Source organism: Podarcis melisellensis (assembly GCF_964234715.1).
Source record: "Podarcis melisellensis genome assembly, chromosome: 3".
NCBI lineage: Eukaryota > Metazoa > Chordata > Lepidosauria > Squamata > Lacertidae > Podarcis > Podarcis melisellensis.
Window position 1 is genome coordinate 46,423,921 of NC_138530.1, and position 21,935 is coordinate 46,445,855.

The 21,935-nt window shown below is 42.5% G+C and overlaps 1 protein-coding gene across 5 annotated transcripts in view; it reads right to left on the minus strand.

Moving 5' to 3' along the window:
- The window catches only part of SLC35F3 (solute carrier family 35 member F3), a 93,965-nt gene that overhangs the window by 5,979 nt on the left and 66,051 nt on the right, over positions 1 to 21,935 (minus strand). For all 5 annotated transcript variants that reach the window (XM_081906888.1, XM_081906887.1, XM_081906886.1 and 2 more), the window contains 3 exons: positions 17,861 to 18,185; positions 4,768 to 4,987; positions 821 to 946 (listed from right to left, as the gene is read on the minus strand). In XM_081906888.1, coding sequence (XP_081763014.1) covers positions 821 to 946; positions 4,768 to 4,987; positions 17,861 to 18,185 — 671 coding nt within the window. The remainder of the gene's footprint in view (positions 1 to 820; positions 947 to 4,767; positions 4,988 to 17,860; positions 18,186 to 21,935) is intronic.

Consider the following 21,935-nt stretch of genomic DNA (forward strand, 5'->3'; position numbering starts at 1 on the left):
CATTGGATGACATCTACTGCCCCCATTTACTTTCAGAAGACGTGCTTCAGGTCATGAGGGGAACACTGTATAAAGTTTCTATTCTGGAGTCCTGCAAAAATCAACTCCCCCCCATCTCTACTAAGAAGCTCATATGGCTATTTATCCCCAATAATGTAGCTAATGTACTAAAGAGCCCTGCTTATTCTGGTGCCTACTATCCTATTTTTATACAATCAGTATTAATGATGTCTACCTCCCTCTTTCCAACCCTCTTCTTTTTTGTTATCCTGACAGCATTCTGATTTTACATGAAGGAGTGTTATAGACAGAATAGCAGAAGTGCTTCTGCAAACAGAGCTGGCTACTGTAGCCATATTTTCTGCTCCTTATGCTGACTCAATTATGGACCAGAAGGTTCTAAATTTAAATTTCAGCTGCTGTTCTCCTAACACCCACAGGCAACCTGCCTGATAGCTGTTTCGCCGAAATAAGACAGCAATGGAAAGAAGGCATAGGAAAGAGCTTGTCTCGATCAAATGCAGAAAAAATGACAGCAAAGGATTTAAACCACCAGCTGGTGGCAGACATTTCTCTTCCATGCACTATTCTTATGTCTGCCTTTCACTATGCGCAGTAGGGAAACAACCCTGATCTGTCTAAAACATGACTGAATAGATTCTCAACAATCTGAACAAATAACACTGTAAGATTCTTAAAAGCCATAAATAAGCACAGCTTACCAAATTACATACTAGATCTTCATGTCACAGAGAGATATAAAATGGGAAGAGAACCCATTTATTACCTTCTGGCCATCAGAAGACTGAAGCATACTCACCTTATAGAGGGCTGATGTTGATGCAGATCCCACAACAAGTGCTATTCCAATAACTGAATGACTGTGGAATCCATCAGCATAAGTCATCATGACTATCCCTGCAATAGCAAGTATAGCAGCCACAATCTGTTTGGATACATAGAAGAAACATGTTAATGTTCTCTCAAGCCCAGGGAAAAAGGACTACCTTAACAAAGAAGACATCTAATTTGTATCTTTTGTAAGACTGTGACCAGTATTAAGAACTTTTAAACAGTAATTGCTTGTATTAAAAAAGCAAAAGAAGTGAAAAAACAGTCACAGTGGGGCTCTATGAAATCCCAACATAGCAAGCAAGAGTATTGTTCTTCAGAGTACAATCTCCCTGTACAATATTCCTTGGAGTAGCACCTTAAAGACCAACTAAGTTAGTTCTTGGTATGAGCTTTCATGTGCATGCACACTTCTTCAGATATCTGAAGAAGTGTGCATGCACACGAAAGCTCATACCAAGAACTAACTTAGTTGGTCTTTAAGGTGCTACTGGAAGGATTTTTTTTTTTATTTTTTTTTACTATGGCAGACCAACACGGCTACCTATCTGTAACTGGAATATTCCTTGGGTAACTTTACGGTCACTAGAGCATGTTGATTCACAGTCTGCAGTTGGAAGTACCATGCTCCATGACAAAGAAATTACAGGGTATTGCAATCATTAGTACTAATGCAAGTATCAAAATCTCAACTGTTTGGTTAGTCATCTCTAAACTTTTGTGTGTGCTATACGGGAACATAAACATTTGCAGCAAGGGCATCTGAAATAGGATTTAAAACAGCCAAACAAAACACACATAATGATAAATGTATTGAAAAATGGTCTCTAGTCATAAATTATTGGAATAATAGAAGATAGGATACAACCTTTTGACTTTTCCATTCTACTTTATGACCCAGTCCTTAATATTTTTAGAATTCTCAATATACTTACTATTCTTCAATATTTTCAGTATCTATAACATTCTAGAATTTCTAATACTTACTTGATTCCTATCTTCCCATAAATTATTGCTCTCATAACTTTTTTCTATGACTACATGCCTAATTTAAACTTAATTCATGTCTTTATTTCTGCACATTTAGTAACTTGATCTTAGAAATATCTTTTTTTTCAAAAACAAGTGACTAACCTTTTTCAGCCATGCTCAATGCTCTAGGCGCTACATCTCAAAGTGGTTGTGGTTGAAATGTAAAGGTTGGTGCGGCCAAAGTGTAAAAGTGGGTGTGGTGAGGGAAAAAATGCCTTTTGATATGACAATATCACAGTGGGGTAACACTACTGTTAAGCTCCCGTTACTTGGTCCCTGCTCCTACCAACCTAGCAGTTCGAAAGCACATCAAAGTGCAAGCAGATAAATAGGTACCGCTCCGGCGGGAAGGTGAACGGTGTTTCTGTGTGCTGCTCTGGTTTGCCAGAAGCGGCTTAGTCATGCTGGCCACATGACCTGGAAGCTGTCTGCGGATAAATGCCGGCTCCCTCGGCCTATAGAGTGAGATGAGCACCGCAACCCCAGAGCCTTCCGCGACTGGACTTAACAGTCAGGGGTCCCTTTACCTTTAATTTACCATTTATCATTTACTCAAGGGAAAGCTGGCAATGTTCCAGGAGAAGGAAGTAATGTTAATTCAGCTTTACCAAGAACATTACAGCTTTCAATCAATCACCTTTGGCACTATGATCCCCATTGATCTCTGTGAGACATATTCCAAGAAGTGTGGATCACAACTAAAATATCCTCCCACCCAAGAAAGAAGAATGTGCCTTCTTTGCTTTCATTCAGTTCCTTTGGAGGCAGCTTGACCTAAGTGGGTGGGTGATTATGTATGACTGAACTCTCAACTGAACATAGAGCATTCCTCTACTACCCACCCCCCTGTATTTGAGGCCTGTGTTTACTACTAATTTTCTGGCAACTCAGGTTCTGTCACATCGTTAATAGAAAATAAGTGGGAAAAGGTGCAAACTAAAATTCTAGATTCATCAGAGTCACCAAGACCATATGCTCACAAAGAGTATTTGGTTCCACTGTTTAGGAACAACTTCACCCGATAGCCTTTGAGGTTTCTTGAAATTATTTGTCAAGATGTATTTATAGGTAATAAAACCCATTTTGACAGCCTTCTGGTTTTCAAAGTTTGGATTAAAATGTTCACTCATTTTGTCTAATTTGGGTGGAAGGTGGCCCAAAATAAGGTGAAAGATACAGAATGTATTGAAATAATGACTGGACTCATCATGCAAAAAATGCAGAAGCTCAAAATGTGTGCAACGTACCTTGATTCAGATTTTGCCCATGGATGTGGTTTATGGAGTCTAGAGTTTTCACTCGTGCATATTTAACACCCATTTACCCCTATTTAGCCTGCTATATTAGTACTATATAGTACAATAAAAGTTGTACCTTTTTGCCCCCCTTTTGCTGCTATTGATTTGCTATAGTTTTTTTTTAAAAAAAAACCTGCTGTCTCCTGTGTGTTGATTGTTGTAGCGTGCATATTTTGAAATAATTTATGATTGTGATGTAAGCTGTCTTGAGCTTCTCTTCCGAGGCAGAAAGTCTAAATATATATGTTTTAAATAAATAACAAGGCATGTATATTTACATTTTTAATAAAATGCTGAATGTTTTTCATGGGAAATAGTGTAACTGGCATAGAGGCAACATTACAGAAGAAAATAACATCCACCAATAGGTGCAAAAGGAATAGTTAACTTGACCATAGCAGTGTTGTAACACTCTGCTACATACAAAGATAGCATAGGACAACAGGCTAACAAGTCATGTTTCTATGTTTCAATGAAAGTTTATTTTATTTGCTAAAATTTAATTTCTTTAATTACAAAAATATATACTGTATTCATATGTATGAGCTTTATGTTGTTTCTTTATCAGTACAATTTATAAAGAATTTTATTCAAAAGCAAAATCTATCAAACACATTATGCACCATGTATTCTAAATTTTGCATGATTCTTTTTGCTACTTATGTTGACCTCTTGCAATACTTTTGAGCTCTACAAATTAGAAAAAGAAAGTTTTAGCCTCAAACTCTTGAACTGATTTCATAATGCTATACACAGTTGAGCTTCTTTCCTATGTTGCTCTGCATGTGGAAAGAGAGAATATCTGGCTTTAAACATGCTTGCATTAGGTTTTAAAATCAATTGATGGCCATGAAAGAGGGTGAATTTATAATCACATTTCAGCTTACACTTTTTTTTGGGGGGGGTGCATGTTATGAGTGTACATTTACATACATACATATATACCCGTGAAAATCTACGAAAGCATATATATATATATATATATAATCAGAAATGGCAAACCTTTGCCCCCTACATATTGCTCGACCACACTGCCCTTCATCCCTGACTACTGGTCATGTTGGTTGGGCTTGATGGGAACTGGAGGCACTAACCTGCACCCCTGTGAGCATGTACATTTGTATACTCAAAGACCATCTGAAAAGCACTTTAGTGAAGGCCAGTAGTCCAGGAAGGGTTGAGATTTATACTTAGTAGGAGATAAATCTGCTTTACCACAGAACTTACTAAGCATGAAATCCTCTTAAAATATGCAAATCATTAGTAAGGCCGGCAAAGCACAAAGTCTAAATTTTGGCTGTAGGAGGCTTCACTTTATTTTTAGTATATATTTTTCAACTAGAATAGAAAAGCAATAGATTTAACATCATATAGTCATGTATCAGGTAGTGATAAATTAAAGTAGGAGGTTAAAATGATTATGTTCACCAGTAACTTTGTTTTGGAATGAACATTCAAAATTTTAGGAAATAACAGAGGAAGAACCACTTTAAAGAGTAAAATGCAATCTGTTATAGTGATGTTTTCCCAGTAGGGAAACTCCTGAAAAGTCGAGTGGTGGAAAAACAGGTCAATAATCACTTACCCTCACTCCCATGAATCTGTCCCTGAGAACGATCCACGAAAGCAAAAACACAAAAGCTTTGTTGCAGCAGAACAACACGGAGACGTCCGTGGTGTTTATTTTTTTTATTGCATGTAAGTACAGGTAGTTTGTGAGTGTCCAAAGAACACCAAAGGGTGCTGCCTTGGTAAAAAATGCCTTCAGTGTCAAGCCGTTATCTCCAAAAAATTGACAGCACTCCCTAAAACAAGAAAAGAAAATGATCAGACCCTCTAGGTTTCATATTCTGTAGCAGCTGTAGAATCAAACCAAATACTTGGTTAAACTTCTTTTGCTTTTCAAACCTGAAAAACCTTAATTTTTATTTGTAAGTTTCTGCAGAGCCTCAGCTGGGACTGAAAAACAAAACGTTCAGGTTACAAGATGAGAGAAGAGTTGGAATTAAAGAAGATACTGTATCCTTCCAAATTCCCTCTATTGCCAGTTCCATTATAGAACAATCAGAAATTAATTAAGACATATTTGGGAAAATTAATACATGTGTGGCTTTTATTTAGTTCTTTCTGCCCTATTCTGGGAGTGACATATTCTTCTGGGCTGACCTGGTGGCTTGGGAGAGGGAGGCACAGTAATATAATGGTTCCACACCTAGCTGAGGAGCAAGTTCCAGTGACCGGTGTAGGGGACTTTTGCTTGGCCCCAAGGGAGTTGTGTTGTGGCATCCTGCAAAGTTCCAACTTATTTCCTGTGCCTTTTAACCTCCATATGAAGCTGTGCAGTGAGTGGTCATTCAGGAATTGAAGTGCCATCAATATGTGAATGACACCCAACTCTTATTTCTCCCTGTCACTTGAATCAGGTGAGACTGGGCAGATGCTAGAGCACTGCCTGAAGGCAGTATTGGGTCAGACTATTGTAATGCCCTTGAAAACAATTTAGAAGCTTTAACTAGTGCAGAGGATGCGGGTGGCACTGTGGGTAAAAGCCTCAGCGCCTAGGGCTTGCCGATCCAAAGGTCGGCGGTTCGAATCCCCGCGGCGGGGTGCGCTCCCGTTGCTCTGTCCCAGCGCCTGCCAACCTAGCAGTTCGAAAGCACCCCCGGGTGCAAGTAGATAAATAGGGACCGCTTACTGGCGGGAAGGTAAACGGCGTTTCCGTGTGCTGCGTTGGCTCGCCAGATGCAGCTTTGTCATGCTGGCCACGTGACCCGGAAGTGTCTTCGGACAGTGCTGGCCCTCGGCCTATAGAGTGAGATGGGCGCACAACCCTAGAGTCTGTCAAGACTGGCCCGTACGGGCAGGGGTACCTTTACCTTTTTAACTAGTGCAGAATGTGGCTGTCAGAGTCTTGACTGACTCAGTTGCTCAGAATAATTTAAGAATATTTGAAGAACCTACTTTGAAGAACCTACAGATACATGTCTACTGTGCATAGGGAATCCCTTTCTACTTTCCCTCCAAAAAGGGTGAGGGCATTGTTTGGAAATGAAGGGCAGTAAAAGCTTTTCTAAGGGCAACAAAAGTTAGGTCTTGAAAGTAGTTTATAAGCATATGCTGTCCATTTCTCCCAAAACAATATCTGAAATAGTTCAACCAACCCACAAGGTATCATTAACAAACAATGAACACAAACAATAATTCTGTAGTTTATTATGACAAAAGTATCTCAGAGACCTTACAGATGGGGCTGTAAGAATGCAGAGAAGGTTCAGTGACACACTTGGACTGATGGCTCCTATGCTAACTTACATTAAAAACCCTTTTGGTTCACCATGAATATTAAGCAAGGGTTTTTTGTTCTTTTTAAAAAAGGGAGTTAAAGTTTCCAATGAAATTCCAAGATGTAACAAAAATGAAACACGGATCTTAACTTCCCTTTCCCCCTTTGCATGCAGTAAATTGTATTAGACATCTTTATGTGAATGTAGTCAAATTTGATCTGTGTGCTAAGGAACCAACGAGCCTTTTTGAAATGCAAATTACACAATATCACTTCATTGCAAAGTAGGTTCAAAAGAATGGCAGGAAAATTAATTTTATAACACAGCAGAACAGAAAGAATAACACTGCTTAAATTATTGCGTGAACAAAAGGTCTCAAGGTTCCAATATTACAGAGCACATGTCAGATTCTGTTTGTGATGAAGTTCTTGACAGTATAGCAAGGTCATCAAAGGGATGAGGCCCACTTATTTCTGCTAACAAAGCATATTTGGTGCAGTAATACTCACATTTAGCTGGGGGGGGGGAAATGAACAGGAAGGTGGATCAAACACTATAATGTAAATGCAAATGCTTACAGAATTGCATAAGGGAGTCAAATGCACCATCACTCAATACTCAGTAATGAGGGCTTTTCACTGTATTTATCCAAGTGCAAAGCATTTGTGTGGTGGGTGGGGGGAGCGATGGAGTGCAGTCTGCCAGTAGCACTTTGTGGGAGTCAGAATTTCTTAAATATTAGTTTTCCCCCACCTTTCCTCCAAGTTGCTCAAGGTGGTATGCATGGGTCTTATCCCAAGAGCAAAATAAATGCCCTGTCTTCAGCAATGCCATTGTGTTCCTCAAGGGATCAACATAAAAGTTACTAAAGTGATCCAAATGAAAAAGAAAAGCAAAATCTTCCTTGCTGAGAAGTATGAGGAATTTGCTGCAGTGTAGGCAAGGTGCCAACACCAGAGTACTAAGATGCAGTAACAATTCCAGACATTGAAACAGCAGAGCATTCAAGTAAATGCCTAACCAACTACCGTATATCTTTCTAAAGAGTTCCATTCCTTTAGGGGAGTTCATTAAAGATCTTCCCAGAAGATTAAAAAAATCTAGCTCTTCCCTTTAGTATGCCGACATCCTGTCCTGCACCTAAGTAATCGATGAGGGAATGGTAACAGTGCTGCAGGGAAGAGAGCCTTGCTATGCTTATTTGAAGGTTTGAAAAACATGGAACTGAGAGGCACCGCACACAACAGCTTAAAGTGGATTTGATGCATCCCATGTCTGCATATTTTAGTACTGTCCACATAACACTGGCCTCATTCAAGTGACAGCCTGCACTCTTGCCCTGTCCCCAGTTCAATTTGGATTTTTCTGATTCATGGGTAACGTGATAAAGGAGGGGGAAAACAAACACAAAATGGTATGTTATCCAAATACAGAAACACTGGAGCACATTGTGTGGATGGATTTGTGTGTGTGTGTGTGTGTGTGTGTGTGTGTGTAAGATGTTTTGCTGGGTGCTGTCTAATTACCTCACCCACTATTTTTGATTTATCACCTGAGCACAACTTAGACATTTTGTTTCCATCAGCCCCAAGGAAAGGATGAGAGGGTGGAAAGCAGCGATTTAAAACAATGGCAGAAAGTTGGGTAAAGCAGGAGTGGAGAAGCACTGAAATGAAAATGGTGCAGAACAGCAGAAGATGCTTGAATAAAGCAGGGATGGGGCAACACTGAGGATTTTTCTTTCTTTTAAAAACAGTTTTAACAAGGAGATATAGCAGAGATGAGTACAACACAGAAGGTAACACAAAAATATTTTTCCTGCTCTCTTTACACTATATTCAAAGTTTGTTTTAAACTGCCATTTCAACACTCAGTGACCTAAAGGGACCCCTGACCATTAGGTCCAGTCATGACCGACTCTGGGGTTGCGGCGCTCATCTCGCTTTATTGGCCGAGGGAGCCGGCGTACAGCTTCCGGGTCATGTGGCCAGCATGACTAAGCCGCTTCTGGCGAACCAGAGCAGCACATGGAAACACCATTTACCTTCCCGCCAGAGCGGTACCTATTCTACTTGCACTTTGACGTGCTTTCGAACTGCTAGGTTGGCAGGAGCAGGGACCGAGCAACGGGAGCTCACCCTGTTGCGGGGATTCGAACCGCCGACCTTCTAATCGGCAAGTCCTAGGCTCTGTGGTTTAACCCACAGCGCCACCCGCGTCCCTCAATGACCTCTAGTATTTAATAAAACCTGTCATTGTTTAAAACCATCACTTCCCCCCACAATCATGCTAATAAAATTTATTTATTTTCTTACATTTCTATTTCACCTTTCTTCCACCACGGAAACCAAGGCATAACATGGGCTTCTCAGGTGGTCCCCCATTCAAGCAAAGACTAGACTCAAACCTGCTCAGCATCACTGACATGGTGGTCACATGAGTCTTCAGACAATACACTGGGACCTGAATCTTTTCTGCAACTCTGCTTATCTATATTACTGATATACCGGTTGTGCTTCTCTAATAATTTCACACATTATGTTAAACAGAACTATGAAGGTGAGGGGAGTGTACCCTGTGTACTCTGCCCTGGCTTTCGCTTTGTACCCACACTTGGGTAAAGGTGTGAGGAAAAGCTTAGACACATACAAACTGTGTTTGTAAGCTATGTGAAACTTTCATGCGGATGGATGCTATAGTCTGTATATGTATAGGCCCTTTTTGCATCTTCAGCCACCCAAATACTGGTCAAGAATAGCTCTCTTTAAATGTGGAGTTTATTGTTGTTGTTGTCACAAATACCATTTTTAAGAGATTTTGGCTCTTCTTCAGACTCTTTCTAGGTTCTTCTGCTGTCTCCGCTGACCACCAAAGCACACTGACTGGACAAAGCTTTGGCTATACTTTTGTGCAATTTCTGTCAGGATCACCTGTTGTGTGCCTTAGAGTGGCGAAGGGTGGCTAACCTATGAATCCTATTGTTGGATTACTGCTCCTGTCAGCCCCAACAAAGTGGTTAGGCAGTCCAACAACACTTGGGGGACAGCTGGTTATCACAACAGTAAACAGTTTCATAAGCAGTTTGTATTTCTGTTGTATCTCAACTATCAGAGCTGTTTTGTACATTAACATGAGATGTTTGCAACTTGAATGGGAAAACACATTTTACTTTCATTGATGCTGTGGAACTACATCGATTTAAATATGCTGTGCAGTTGTGGTTGAAATTAAATCCTTCCATCTTCAGAGGAAGGAGGAATAGAAATTATTTCGCTGATCACAAGCAGAATTTAGACCTATCCATCTGTCACATGGGCTTTTATGACTTGCAGCAGCCACTGGAACGGTCTGTCTTCCTTAAGATGTTTAGGCTGAGAAACAGAGCCATCAACTTTATTTACTAAACTAATAACATGTTACCAAAATAGCCTAACAGTGCCTTTAAATCAGAATTAAGTGAATTAAATTAAAACTTCAAAATGCTATGATTATATGTCAGGGAACTGCCATCGGAGAGTCAGGTGATGGAAGGGCTCAAGGAGGCTAGGAGACCTTCGGATGTGGAGGAAGGAACCAGTAGGGGGAGAGGGAGAGTTCCTGCAGAAACTCAATCGGAGGAAGGGCTCCAAGATGTTTCCAGTGAGAACAGCGGGGAGGGCTCAGGACCTCCGCTGGGGACGCCTACTCCGCGCAGGAAACTGTCACGCAGAGAATCCAGAAGGAGAGTTTCCGTCAAAGAACTCTTATGTTGGCGTAAATTCCGGAAGCGCCCACTGACGGATTCTGCCAGCGATTGAGGTAGCCACGCACCCATGGCTCCTCGAATTGGGAAAGTTTAGGAACTGATGGTAAAGCTTGGAGGACTTAAACGCTTACGCACGAGCAGCCCCCTTTTCCCATTACATTATACTATGATAATAAGCTTGCATGAAAACATACCAGTCAGTCACCTATCTATTGATTAGAGCTTTATTTTGCTCCAGCTACAATTTAGGCAGAGAAACATGAAACCCCAATAACAGGACTTGACTTTTGAACTTGCTGCAGGTTTAAAGCTTCCAATATACAGTGGTGCCTCGCAAGACGAAATTAATTCGTTCCGCAAGTCTCTTCGTCTTGCGAGTTTTTCGTCTTGCGATGCACGGTTTTCCATAGGAATGCATTGAAAATCAATTAATGCGTTCCTATGGAAAAAGCCTTCCCCCGACCTCTTCTGGCGGGCGGCATTTTAAAATCGCCCGGGACAGCGGAGGACTTCTCCGCTGTCCGGGGCGATTTAAAAGCCCCTGGGAAGGCAGGCAGGGGGGACAAAGGCTTTCCCGCCCGGCCGCCCGGCTTCGGGACATCGTTCCGATGCCGGGCGGCTGGGGGAGGCGTTCCTGCCCCACCGCCCGGCATCGGGACGATGCCCCGAAGCCGGGCGGCTGGGGGAGGCGTTCTTGCCCCACTGCCCGGCATCGGGACGATGCCCCGAAGCCGGGCGGCTGGGGGAGGCGTTCCTGCCCCACCGCCCGGCATCGGGATGATGCCCCGAAGCCGGGCGGCTGGGGGAGGCTTTCCCGCCCGGCCGCCCGGCTTCGGGACATCGTTCCGATGCCGGGCGGCTGGGGGAGGCGTTCCTGCCCCACCGCCCGGCATCGGGACGATGCCCCGAAGCCGGGCGGCTGGGGGAGGCTTTCCCGCCCGGCCGCCCGGCTTCGGGACATCGTTCCGATGCCGGGCGGCTGGGGGAGGCGTTCCTGCCCCACCGCCCGGCATCGGGACGATGCCCCGAAGCCGGGTGGCTGGGGGAGGCGTTCCTGCCCCACCGCCCGGCATCGGGATGATGCCCCGAAGCCGGGCGGCGGGGGGAGGCTTTCCCGCCCGGCCGCCCGGCTTCGGGACATCGTTCCGATGCCGGGCGGCTGGGGGAGGCGTTCCTGCCCCACCGCCCGGCATCGGGACGATGCCCCGAAGCCGGGCGGCTGGGGGAGGCGTTCCTGCCCCACCGCCCGGCATCGGGATGATGCCCCGAAGCCGGGCGGCAGGGGGAGGCTTTCCCGCCCGGCAGCCCGGCTTCGGGACATCGTTCCGATGCCGGGCGGCTGGGGGAGGCTTTCCTGCCCCACCGCCCGGCATCGGGACGATGCCCCGAAGCCGGGCGGCTGGGGGAGGCTTTCCCGCCCGGCCGCCCGGCTTCGGGACATCGTTCCGATGCCGGGCGGCTGGGGGAGGCTTTCCTGCCCCACCGCCCGGCATCGGGACGATGCCCCGAAGCCGGGCGGCTGGGGGAGGCTTTCCCGCCCGGCCGCCCGGCTTCGGGACATCGTCCCGATGCCGGGCGGTGGGGCAGGAAAGCCTCCCCCAGCCGCCCGGCATTGGAACGATGCCCCGAAGCCGGGCGGCTGGGGGAGGCTTTCCCGCCCGGCCGCCCGGCTTCGGGACATCGTCCCGATGCCGGGCGGTGGGGCAGGAAAGCCTCCCCCAGCCGCCCGGCATCGGAACGATGCCCCGAAGCCGGGCGGCTGGGGGAGGCTTTCCCGCCCGGCCGCCCGGCTTCGGGACATCGTCCCGATGCCGGGCGGTGGGGCAGGAAAGCCTCCCCCAGCCGCCCGGCATCGGAACGATGCCCCGAAGCCGGGCGGCTGGGGGAGGCTTTCCCGCCCGGCCGCCCGGCTTCGGGACATCGTTCCGATGCCGGGCGGCTGGGGGAGGCTTTCCTGCCCCACCGCCCGGCATCGGGACGATGCCCCGAAGCCGGGCGGCGGGGGGAGGCTTTCCCGCCCGGCCGCCCGGCTTCGGGACATCGTTCCGATGCCGGGCGGCTGGGGGAGGCGTTCCTGCCCCACCGCCCGGCATCGGGACGATGCCCCGAAGCCGGGCGGCGGGGGGAGGCTTCAAAAGCTGTCCGGGGGCTTTTAAATCGCCCCGGACAGTCCCGGGGCGATTTAAAAGCCCCCGGTTAGGCAGGCAGGGGGGGCAAAAGTCTTTGCCCCCCCTGCCTGCCTTCAAAAGCCGTCCGGGATAGCGGGAAGCGCTTCCCTGCTATCCCGGACGCTTTTAAAATGCTGGCGGTGGGGAGCAAAGCCTTTCGCCCCCGCCGGCCTTCCTGGACCTCTTCTGAAGTCCGGAGGGGGGGAAAAGGCTTTGCTCCCCACCGCCAGCATTTAAAAAAAGGTCCCCGAGATTTCCCTATGGGCTTTCGTCTTGCAATGCAAGCCCATAGGGAAAATCGTCTAGCGAAGCGTCGCAAAAACCGAAAAACCCTTTCGTCTTGCGGGTTTTTCGTCTTGCGAGGCATTCGTCTAGCGGGGCACCACTGTAGTTCCTTATAAAAATCCAATTACCGTATTTTTAGGTTTTATTTTAGGCAGTCTTTCTCCCTCATGTATACATGTGTGTGCACAAACAATGACCAGGCTAGATTCAAGTTACAAGAAAGGAGGTTCCAACCAGTGCTTTTTTTCTAGAAAAATAGGTGTCAGTACTCACCATGAAGTTGTTACAGTAAGTGCCACATGTTTTAACAACAACAACAACAAAAAGAGGTGCTGGTACTGCATACTCTTGAGTACCCTTGGGGGGGGGGAAACCACTGGTTCTAACTAAAAATAGGGAAAATTTTCTGACAATAAGAACTGTTTCACAATGGAACAGACTCCCACAAGAGGTAGTGGACTATCCTTCCTTGGAGGTTTTTAAGCAGAAGCTGGATGGCCCTCTTTCATGTATGATTTAGTTGAGATTTCTACATTGCAGGGGGCTGGACCTGGTTAGAGAAGGCTGAACTGGAATACCACTGAAGACCAAAACTAGAGAAATAAAAATGGCAAAGCTTTAACATCCTAATACTAGAATATAAACAATAAAATGGAAGGTAAAACTTGCAAGAACTGGAAACAGAACAATAGGATGTCTGGAAGCCACAATTGTACAATTGCTGATAAAAGTCTAAGCACTTGACAACTTAATAATTGAATAATCAGCTCCAAAGTGCCTGACACTCTTGTGCTGACGCCTAACACTTAGAACCATTACAAAGAGAAGTTCAGCGAGAACTAAGTTAGGTGAGGAGCAGGACAGAGAACCTCTGACATTTCTAAGTTTAGACAATTATATAGTCACTCTATCACCTGTAAAAATTTAATACTCATGCAAGTCAAAATTCAAGTAGTCAATAAAGTAATTGATAACCTTGAACATATCCATAAAGCCAAGGCCTCTATAAAACCAACAACACTATAAAATATTATATGAGTGAATCATCTTGGTAAACCTCATAGGCCATTTATTCTAAGCATCAAGTAACTCTTCAATAACATTTTAAACAGCCCTAAGACACCATGGCTGTTCTCAAAACAGAGTTCATATGGTGTACAAAACAGATGACCAAAAACAAACAAAGCAAATGACCATTATGTAACAGAAAACTTTGGGACAACTCTTGCTTAAGCTGTTAAAAATGTATCAGATATTAATGTATTTTTTGCCTTATTAATTAATTAAGTTATGCTATCATCTATTTCAACCTGGCAGAATCAGAAATATCAATCCAGTATAGTATACTGTCAGTTGAAAACCAGGTTCTGGCATAATAATGTACTGACTCACGTACTTGGACATATAAATCAATAAAACTGCTCCAAAGCTATCCCTTCCCAGCTATGACCTCAACAGATCCCATAACCTAATCATAGTCAGCTGACTAGAACTAGTAGATGACTTTGAGATTTCTTGAAAAGCAGGAAGAAATGGTGAATAGTGTAATTATGTGTAGTTAATTCTCAGCCTGTTTCCTGTAGGAGGTTTTTGGGAAGAACTGAGGATCACTGTCACAGTTGTGTTATGATTTGATTTTGCCTGTAAATCTGTTTATGAATTTGGCATACTTAGGCATTCTGGAGATAATGTAAAGCTTTACGGCTGAAGTGAGATTTAAATCAGGGATTTCCGAGATTAGTGTAGTGCCCCATGTCTGCAAAAATAAATAAGTTTTCAGCTCTAAAGGCTAAACCAACCCCTCCAACCTAGTCCTTTCCAGATGTTTTGGCCTATAACTGCTCACCTGTCCATGTCAGCATGGCTGTAGTCCAACAAAATGTCTGGAGGGCACCAGATGGGGCTGGGCTAAATAAATGAAATGTATGAAACTTACTGAGAAACACTCTTAGTAATATTTTTAAACAGTTTGGAGTTGCTTGCCTGGCCTGAAGAGAAGAAGATTAGCCTGCAATATTTCAAATACATATATAAAAACAAGAATCAAAACAATCTACTGTCTAAATGGCCTACTGGAGACAAACATAACGGGGAATCTCATGCATGTAGGAGTAAGAATTACCCATGATATTCAATAGATGATAAACTTTTATAGGAAATAATGCCCATTTTATTTAACCCAGTGGAATCAAAGGAGGGACTTTGATGGAGCAGGTGGATTTGTCAACCAAGCTTTAGCATGTGGGCTGGGACACACTTTTAGGGGCAAAGTTTGACACTTTGGATGTGATATGTCCAACACACACAAAATAAGCACCTTGGGGAGTCGGGCCATTGGCATGCTTCAGTAATTAGGAAGGTGGAAGTAAAAGGTGAGACCAAGAGAAATTTCCAGTCTACTCTTGGTAGATAAGATTTATATGGAGTGAGTTCTGTCTTATGAACATGGATAATGCTTGAAATGTGCTAGGTAGGTTGCTATGCAATGGGGAAGCTAGACCATTGTGCCAGGTCTGTTGACTCCCAGGGTACATTCTGAAGGAACATGAGGCTGCCAATCTTGCTGCAACTAAAGATGTTTGGGTCTAGTCAGTGCCTGGGAACCAAATTTATATTGCAATGGGTTCCATGATAGATGAAAAGCTGGATATAAATGCTAGAAAGTAAATAGAATAGAGACATTTTAGAATAGAAGAGAATCAAAGTTAGAAGGATCTAACTATGGATCATCTAGTCCACCCCTTGCAATGCAGGAATATGCAGCTGTCAGGGATCCAACCTGCAACCTTGGCGTTATCAGCAGGACGCTCTAACCAGCTGAGCTATTCAGCTGATTTTAGACACAGGCATTTTGTTCTCTAGCATTGTTCCACAATCAAGACTGGAATACCATCTTCAAAACTCTACCAGCTGTTTCTCCACACGTTGTCTACCTTTCATAGACAATCATGTGGTCAATTTATTGGCGTTTGGATTTCTAAGAACCTGACTGTAAACATAATCTTGGTTTTCTTCACAACCGCAAACTAAACTTGAGGAAATGTGAGACTTCTAAGTCAATGTTCTAAGAAGAGCTTGGTATACGTTTTGCTCAGTCCTACTACAATGTAATTTTGTTTTACTTTTCTCTAAGCAGCGCAATATATTTAGATGAGGCAATAGAAGAAAAGGTACTACTCTCTAGATAAAATGCAAAAACAAAAACAAAGAATGTCCTGGTGAGAAAAATCAGCAGCCAAGTAGCATTTGATTTTTGTTAGACAACATATTAGTAATATGGATGTAATGTATCTGACTAACAATCAGTAAGAAAGTATATACAGAATTTAGGTTAGTCCTAAATTAGGTTAGTCCTTCTGGCTGCTTCCTAGCACTGTTATGCATGTGTTCGGGTAGATCCAGGAAACAGGGATCTCTCACCTATTGAAATCTTTCTAATCTTTGCAGAGCATCTTATTTATATACTGTAGTTAAGGGCTACACAACCTTCCCAAGAAGACATCACACAATAAGAATAATAAAACCAATAAAAAAGGATAAATTTGTAGTCTCAAAACAATTCAATCCGAAGGCCAGAAGTAAAGCAGTAAAACAGCAGCTGTGGTTGAAATTGCAACATAAAGCTGAGGCTAAACTCAAATTAATTAAAAGTGGATGTAACCAGTCAGGTCTTTAGAGTCCTTTTTTTAAACTAATTTTTTTAAAATTGATTTTCCATAATTTTTAACAAATTGTCACCAACAATACAAATTCAATACAAATTTAAAAAGCTGACTCCCCCCAATGTCCCCTCTATTTTCCTCCTTCCTTTGCTGTTCCCAATAAAATAACTTTTCCAACTATCATTTCAAAATACATTCATCCCTTCTCCCTACACCTGTTCAATTACCAGTTTCTATGGCTTTTATACATTGTTACAACCTGTCCTCAAAATAGTCAAGTAGAATAAATACTCTTTTATCTATCTATAATAGTCATTCATCAGTTTTGATGGAAATGTTTCAATGTTGTAGAGTCCATTTTCAAACAATCAATGGGGGAGCTTGGTTCACTTCCCACAGGAGAGTGTTTCATGGTTATGGGGCCACTACTGAGAAGGTCCTGTATCTTGTATCAATCCACCTGATGGACCTTGCTGGCAGGTCCACAAGTAATGTCTCCATGATCAAATAAAGAGAGAAATCTGGACCACAAAATATATTGTAGAAACCCAAATCTTAGAAAAGTGTATAGATCAAATAGGAAAAGGATAAAATATGAAAAAAGTCTCAGCAGATTCTATGCTTTATAAAATGGGAATCCTCTCAGCTGTGTAAGAAAATAATTACTACTACACCACATTCAGATATGTAAATTATTGCTTTAGTTTTCCTGGTTATAATGCACTTCTGTTCTGGTTTCTAACACTTTACACTTTATTTATTCCCTTTACACTTTATTTCTGGTTGCACTATGGAACTGTGGCTTTCTGATAGATATACTACCATGTCACACTAATTTTCATTCCCACCAGGGGATGTGGTGTGGCATAACAGCAGACATCATTGGACATGGCACAACTCCTCCCCCTTTATGTACATGTGCACTTCTGCTCCCCCATGAAAATGTCTGGAAAGAATGGCATCCTGGCAAACTGCATCAAATGTCAACAAGCAATTTTTTTTGAGGGGGGTCGGGGTGGGGAATAACAGGGTTGCGAATGATATTTTCCTGGAAGCAATTAAAACTGAAATGTGCGCTAAACTCCCACTAGATTCCACAACTTTTTCAGATGAAGTTTTTACATTGTGTGAAATATCACATAAAACACAAATCAAATCAGGTAAGGAACTGTCGAGGGGGGGGGGGAATGGAATAAAATTCTGTCTGAATGCAGGCTGCACTTTTTGAAGACCACTAGAAATATCAAGGGAAGGATACATTGGTGCTATCTGTGTTTGTAGCATGATGTTTTGAAGCAACAGTAATACTGTCACACTTAAAGACATCTCATTTACATGGACTGTTTCCCCACCGCCAAACCTTTGCTATTTCCCTTTTTATTTTTCTCTCCTTTGACCCATACCCCCTCCATTCCTTTCTTTTGTTTATCAAACAATTCCTAATCATATCTTGCAACAATATGAAGCAGAATTTAATACATTACCAATGAAAATAACATAAGGCAGCACAAGTAAAGCCATGAATCTGCCTTACCTGTATTTTTGTTGTGGAGACTGTTTTTCAGCTGACTTACAAACATGTCCAATGTAATACAAAGGAAAGAATAAAAAGTTCCAGTTTGTTGCAAACCATGTCAAAGTGAAGGGCGCATCAAATTTCTTAAAGGTCAGTTTTGCTAGCTGGGTTGAACCTGACCAGGAGGAGCAGACGCCAAGCACCACCAATACACCCCAGAAAATTTTCTTAAGCTGGGTCACGGAGCATGTCCAGCAACATCGGCTCCCTCTTCCACCAGCTTCCATCCCAGCTTGTGCCTGGGCTTCTGCTGGGGCTGGGGAATCATGGGAACGCTCATCCCCTGTGGAAAAAGGGAGAAGAGAAGACAAGATATGGATGTTGGAATCAGCAAAGAATATTCTGCAGTTTTATTTTACAAGCAGCAATTCCTGAGATACTTCATGCATGGTTCTCTACCCAAGTAGATAATGTGCTTCTATATACATGCTATACTTCTAAAGCACACTTGAAGCACTTTTTCCTCCTTCAAAGAATTCTAGGCATTGCAGTTTTTTATGGGTTGGTGGGAATGTCCAAATATACAACTATTTAGTTCTAACACAGAAAGAAAAAGCCTGAAAAAATAAGAATGAAGGCTAGAATACAATGAGTAAGGATATTACTGCCAAACCAGCCAGCAATCACAATAAATGCAAGTAGGTATTATAAGGAGACTTATAGCCAGTCCAAATGTAATATTTACTGTGTTTGATTGATTTTTTCATTGGAGTACAACCAAAAAACATAACAAAAGAGGAAGGCACCTCTATGAGATGCATATCACACCATTGATATACATATTTGAAGAAAAAGAATCCTAGAATTACTAGCAGCAGGTTTTACTGAGCTTTACCTGTAACTCAGATTTTATTGGCTTTGCTCTAGCTGAGTCACTTTTTTAATAATCTTTTGAAAGCACCCAGTGAAGTCATGGCCATTTAGGAGCAGAAGGAAATACAATTTCTCTTGAAATTTGCTATACCAATCACAAATCATATATATGTAAACTTTACTTGTCCAAGTGCTACATACAACTCTTCTATGTGCACTTTTTAGCCATGTGTTAAATACACTAGCAAAGTTGTTTACACTGCAGAAATACTGTGAAACACAATACTTCAGGTATCACTTTACTGTGAAAATGATCTCACACATCAGGAGTTGAATTCCAAGGATACTCTTCTGATCTCTTACTGGAAGGAGTAAAGCACATGCCAGACAAAACACACAGCACCATTTTGGGAAGTAGTACCTGGGCTCCCCAAAATGTCTTTGTTTGCAGTGAGTTTCATTAAAACTTCCTTACCTACTCAGTAATAGGAAAAAAACAAGTGTTGCCTGTTTCTGATAATATGCTTTGATATCATGGCATAAATACACTTCATCCATCATCCCTATACAGCCTACTGTTTAGCCCCTAGTGTGTAAGACCATCTTAATGTCAGAGCAGCACAGCCAATGACAGGAATGGAAACCGTGATATCTGGGATTTCTATCAGTACAAGCTTTTGACTCTCTTGCAAAAGTAAAGCATGTCCAGCTGTGATACCAGACTAAGTAAGCCAATAGAATCAAGAAAAGTAAACAAGAAGAGGGGATAGAAGCAAGGAAGAAAGATGAAAGATTCAACCATCTTAGCAAGTATTGCTTGAACTCACTGAACACTAGCCCATACCCTATACAATGAGATAAGAATGGAAGTAGCCTACAGTTATGTTTCCCTGGAAACCATAGCCTACTCAAATCCAAATCTGACGGCCTACTGTGAATTATTCCTACTATCTTCACCTGATCTGGCATCATAACTGCACTTCAATACAGTTCTCTCTCCTATCCCAAACCTAATTCTTGCCTTCATAAACAATTTTATCCCACGGTGGGGGGTTCATGTAAGCAGATCAGTGCCTTCTGAAGCTTTGTTCTTGGGTTTGCAACTTGTGGTTTGTCTCAAGCAAGACAAACCACGAGATTGGCTTTTGGATGGCATGGCTAAGATCACAGCAGTGCAGCAACTGCAGGACTGTGAGAGGAGCACAGCAGCTGTGATCTCTTTGAGAAGCCTCACACTTGCGCACTTGTGCCAAGGCATGGTTTGACTTAGTATTATATGTGGACCTGTCCCCCTCCCTTGTTTTTTGTTCTCCCCCGCCCAATTTCATATTAAGCATCTGCCCAATTACCTGATGCTATGGCACATTGCATATTATATTTCTCTTTGCAATGCCATAGATTTTGATGCAGCCCCTATAGGACAGGCATGGGAGACCGGCTGTCCTCCAGCTGTTGGATTCCAAACCCAGCAGCAGCAGCCAGCTTGGTCAGGGGTGATGGGAGTTGTGGTGCAGCAACTTCTGGAGGGCCACAGACTCCTGCTGCATGTAGTGATGGCAATCAGCACTACTGGTTCTGTGTCATCCTATGCCATCAGAAGACACTATAACTAACAGTAGTAGAAAGAGGATGTGAACCATGTGTCTATCCATCTATCCAGATATTTCCAGACATAACATAGGAAAGCTAGCAAAACTATGTTATGCATCCTTTTCTGGCAGTACACTACTGGGCAGGAACACTACTTGCAAAAATAAACGTGCTGCCATTGGACTAAACACACTAACCAAAGTGGGAATGGGTGTTTTGAATTATTGTTTCATGTACCCTTGTCTTTGTTTAACAGAGACTAAACAAATGGCCAGCTTTCAGAGTCCTGACTATCTGACTCATTGTACACACACATTGTGGAAGGATTAAGTGCACACGCCAAAAGGAGGGTCCTTTGCCCTTGAATTGTAAGAATCACCAGTAGAAGATGTATTCTAACAAAACTGATGAACAGCTTATCCCACAATAAATGTTGAAGAATTCCAGATCCGATGTTGTTTTTATTCAGAGAGGCTAACAGCATCATGAGAGTTGCTTCAGTCAAGTCTATGTGATTAATATTAGATAAACATGAAGTAAGGAGCTTGAAAAGGATCACAGCTAGAGGCTGAGATTTCTGTGCAGAGTTATACAAGAATAAATCCCAGTTAGTAAGCCAGATTTAATAGCAGCATAATTAATTTTGTTATTTAGTAAGTAGAAGAAAAATCTTAACTACAAAGACAGGATGATGAACACAGAGAGTAGTCTGACATATCTGTGCAAACTTTAAAAAATATATTATTTTGCCTTAAGAGCTGGATTGGAACTTTCTTAAGTATTCTTGTATATTTAGTGGACACAGGTAAACTGAATGGATAGAACTGAGACTGGGCTTTGCATAGAACTGCAAGCGGGAGAATGAGAAGAGAATGAAATAGAAAGGAGGATGCCTGGGTTTGTTTGTTTGTGGTAGGGGTGGGATCAATATTGAATTTATTGTATTGTTTAAAATGCCTGTTTTATTATTTTGTTATCAGTAACATCATGTTTTTGTTATTAATGTAAGTCCCATATTAGAAATATTTGAAACAAGATTCCCTAACAGTGAGCCTTTAATTTGAGAATGCCTTAAAAAACCCCTCAAATGGAATCTCAGATAAGTTATGTCCATTAATACAACTATTTCTGAAGAACATTCCACACAGTATACTAGTACACTTTTTACATTTCATTTGACATATAGCATCACTTACTAGGGAGACCATTAAAATTGAATCAAAAACTTTCAGTATTTGCCATTATACTTTCTAAAATCACCACTATTACTATTCTTTAATTGGTGCCACATATCAGTCAGAGGATCTATTTGACCGTATCTTTATCATGGAAAGCAAAAAATTCAAACACTCTACAGGTGGCATCTTCAACAGAAGAGACAACAGGAAGTACTACGATTGCCATATTTTGAAGAGCAAAAAAAGAAGACACTGTGATGGCCATTCAAAGCAAATAAATGCAATTTGTCTCAAATTTTACCCCTGAAAAAGAGGATGTGTCCTGGAAAAAGAGGACACATGGCAACTCTAATTAGTACAAACTCAGCAAGATACGGTACATACTGATGGCCAGTAATAGATTATCTACCTAATTTAAGGAAAAACATTAGTTGCATTGATGCAACTAATTT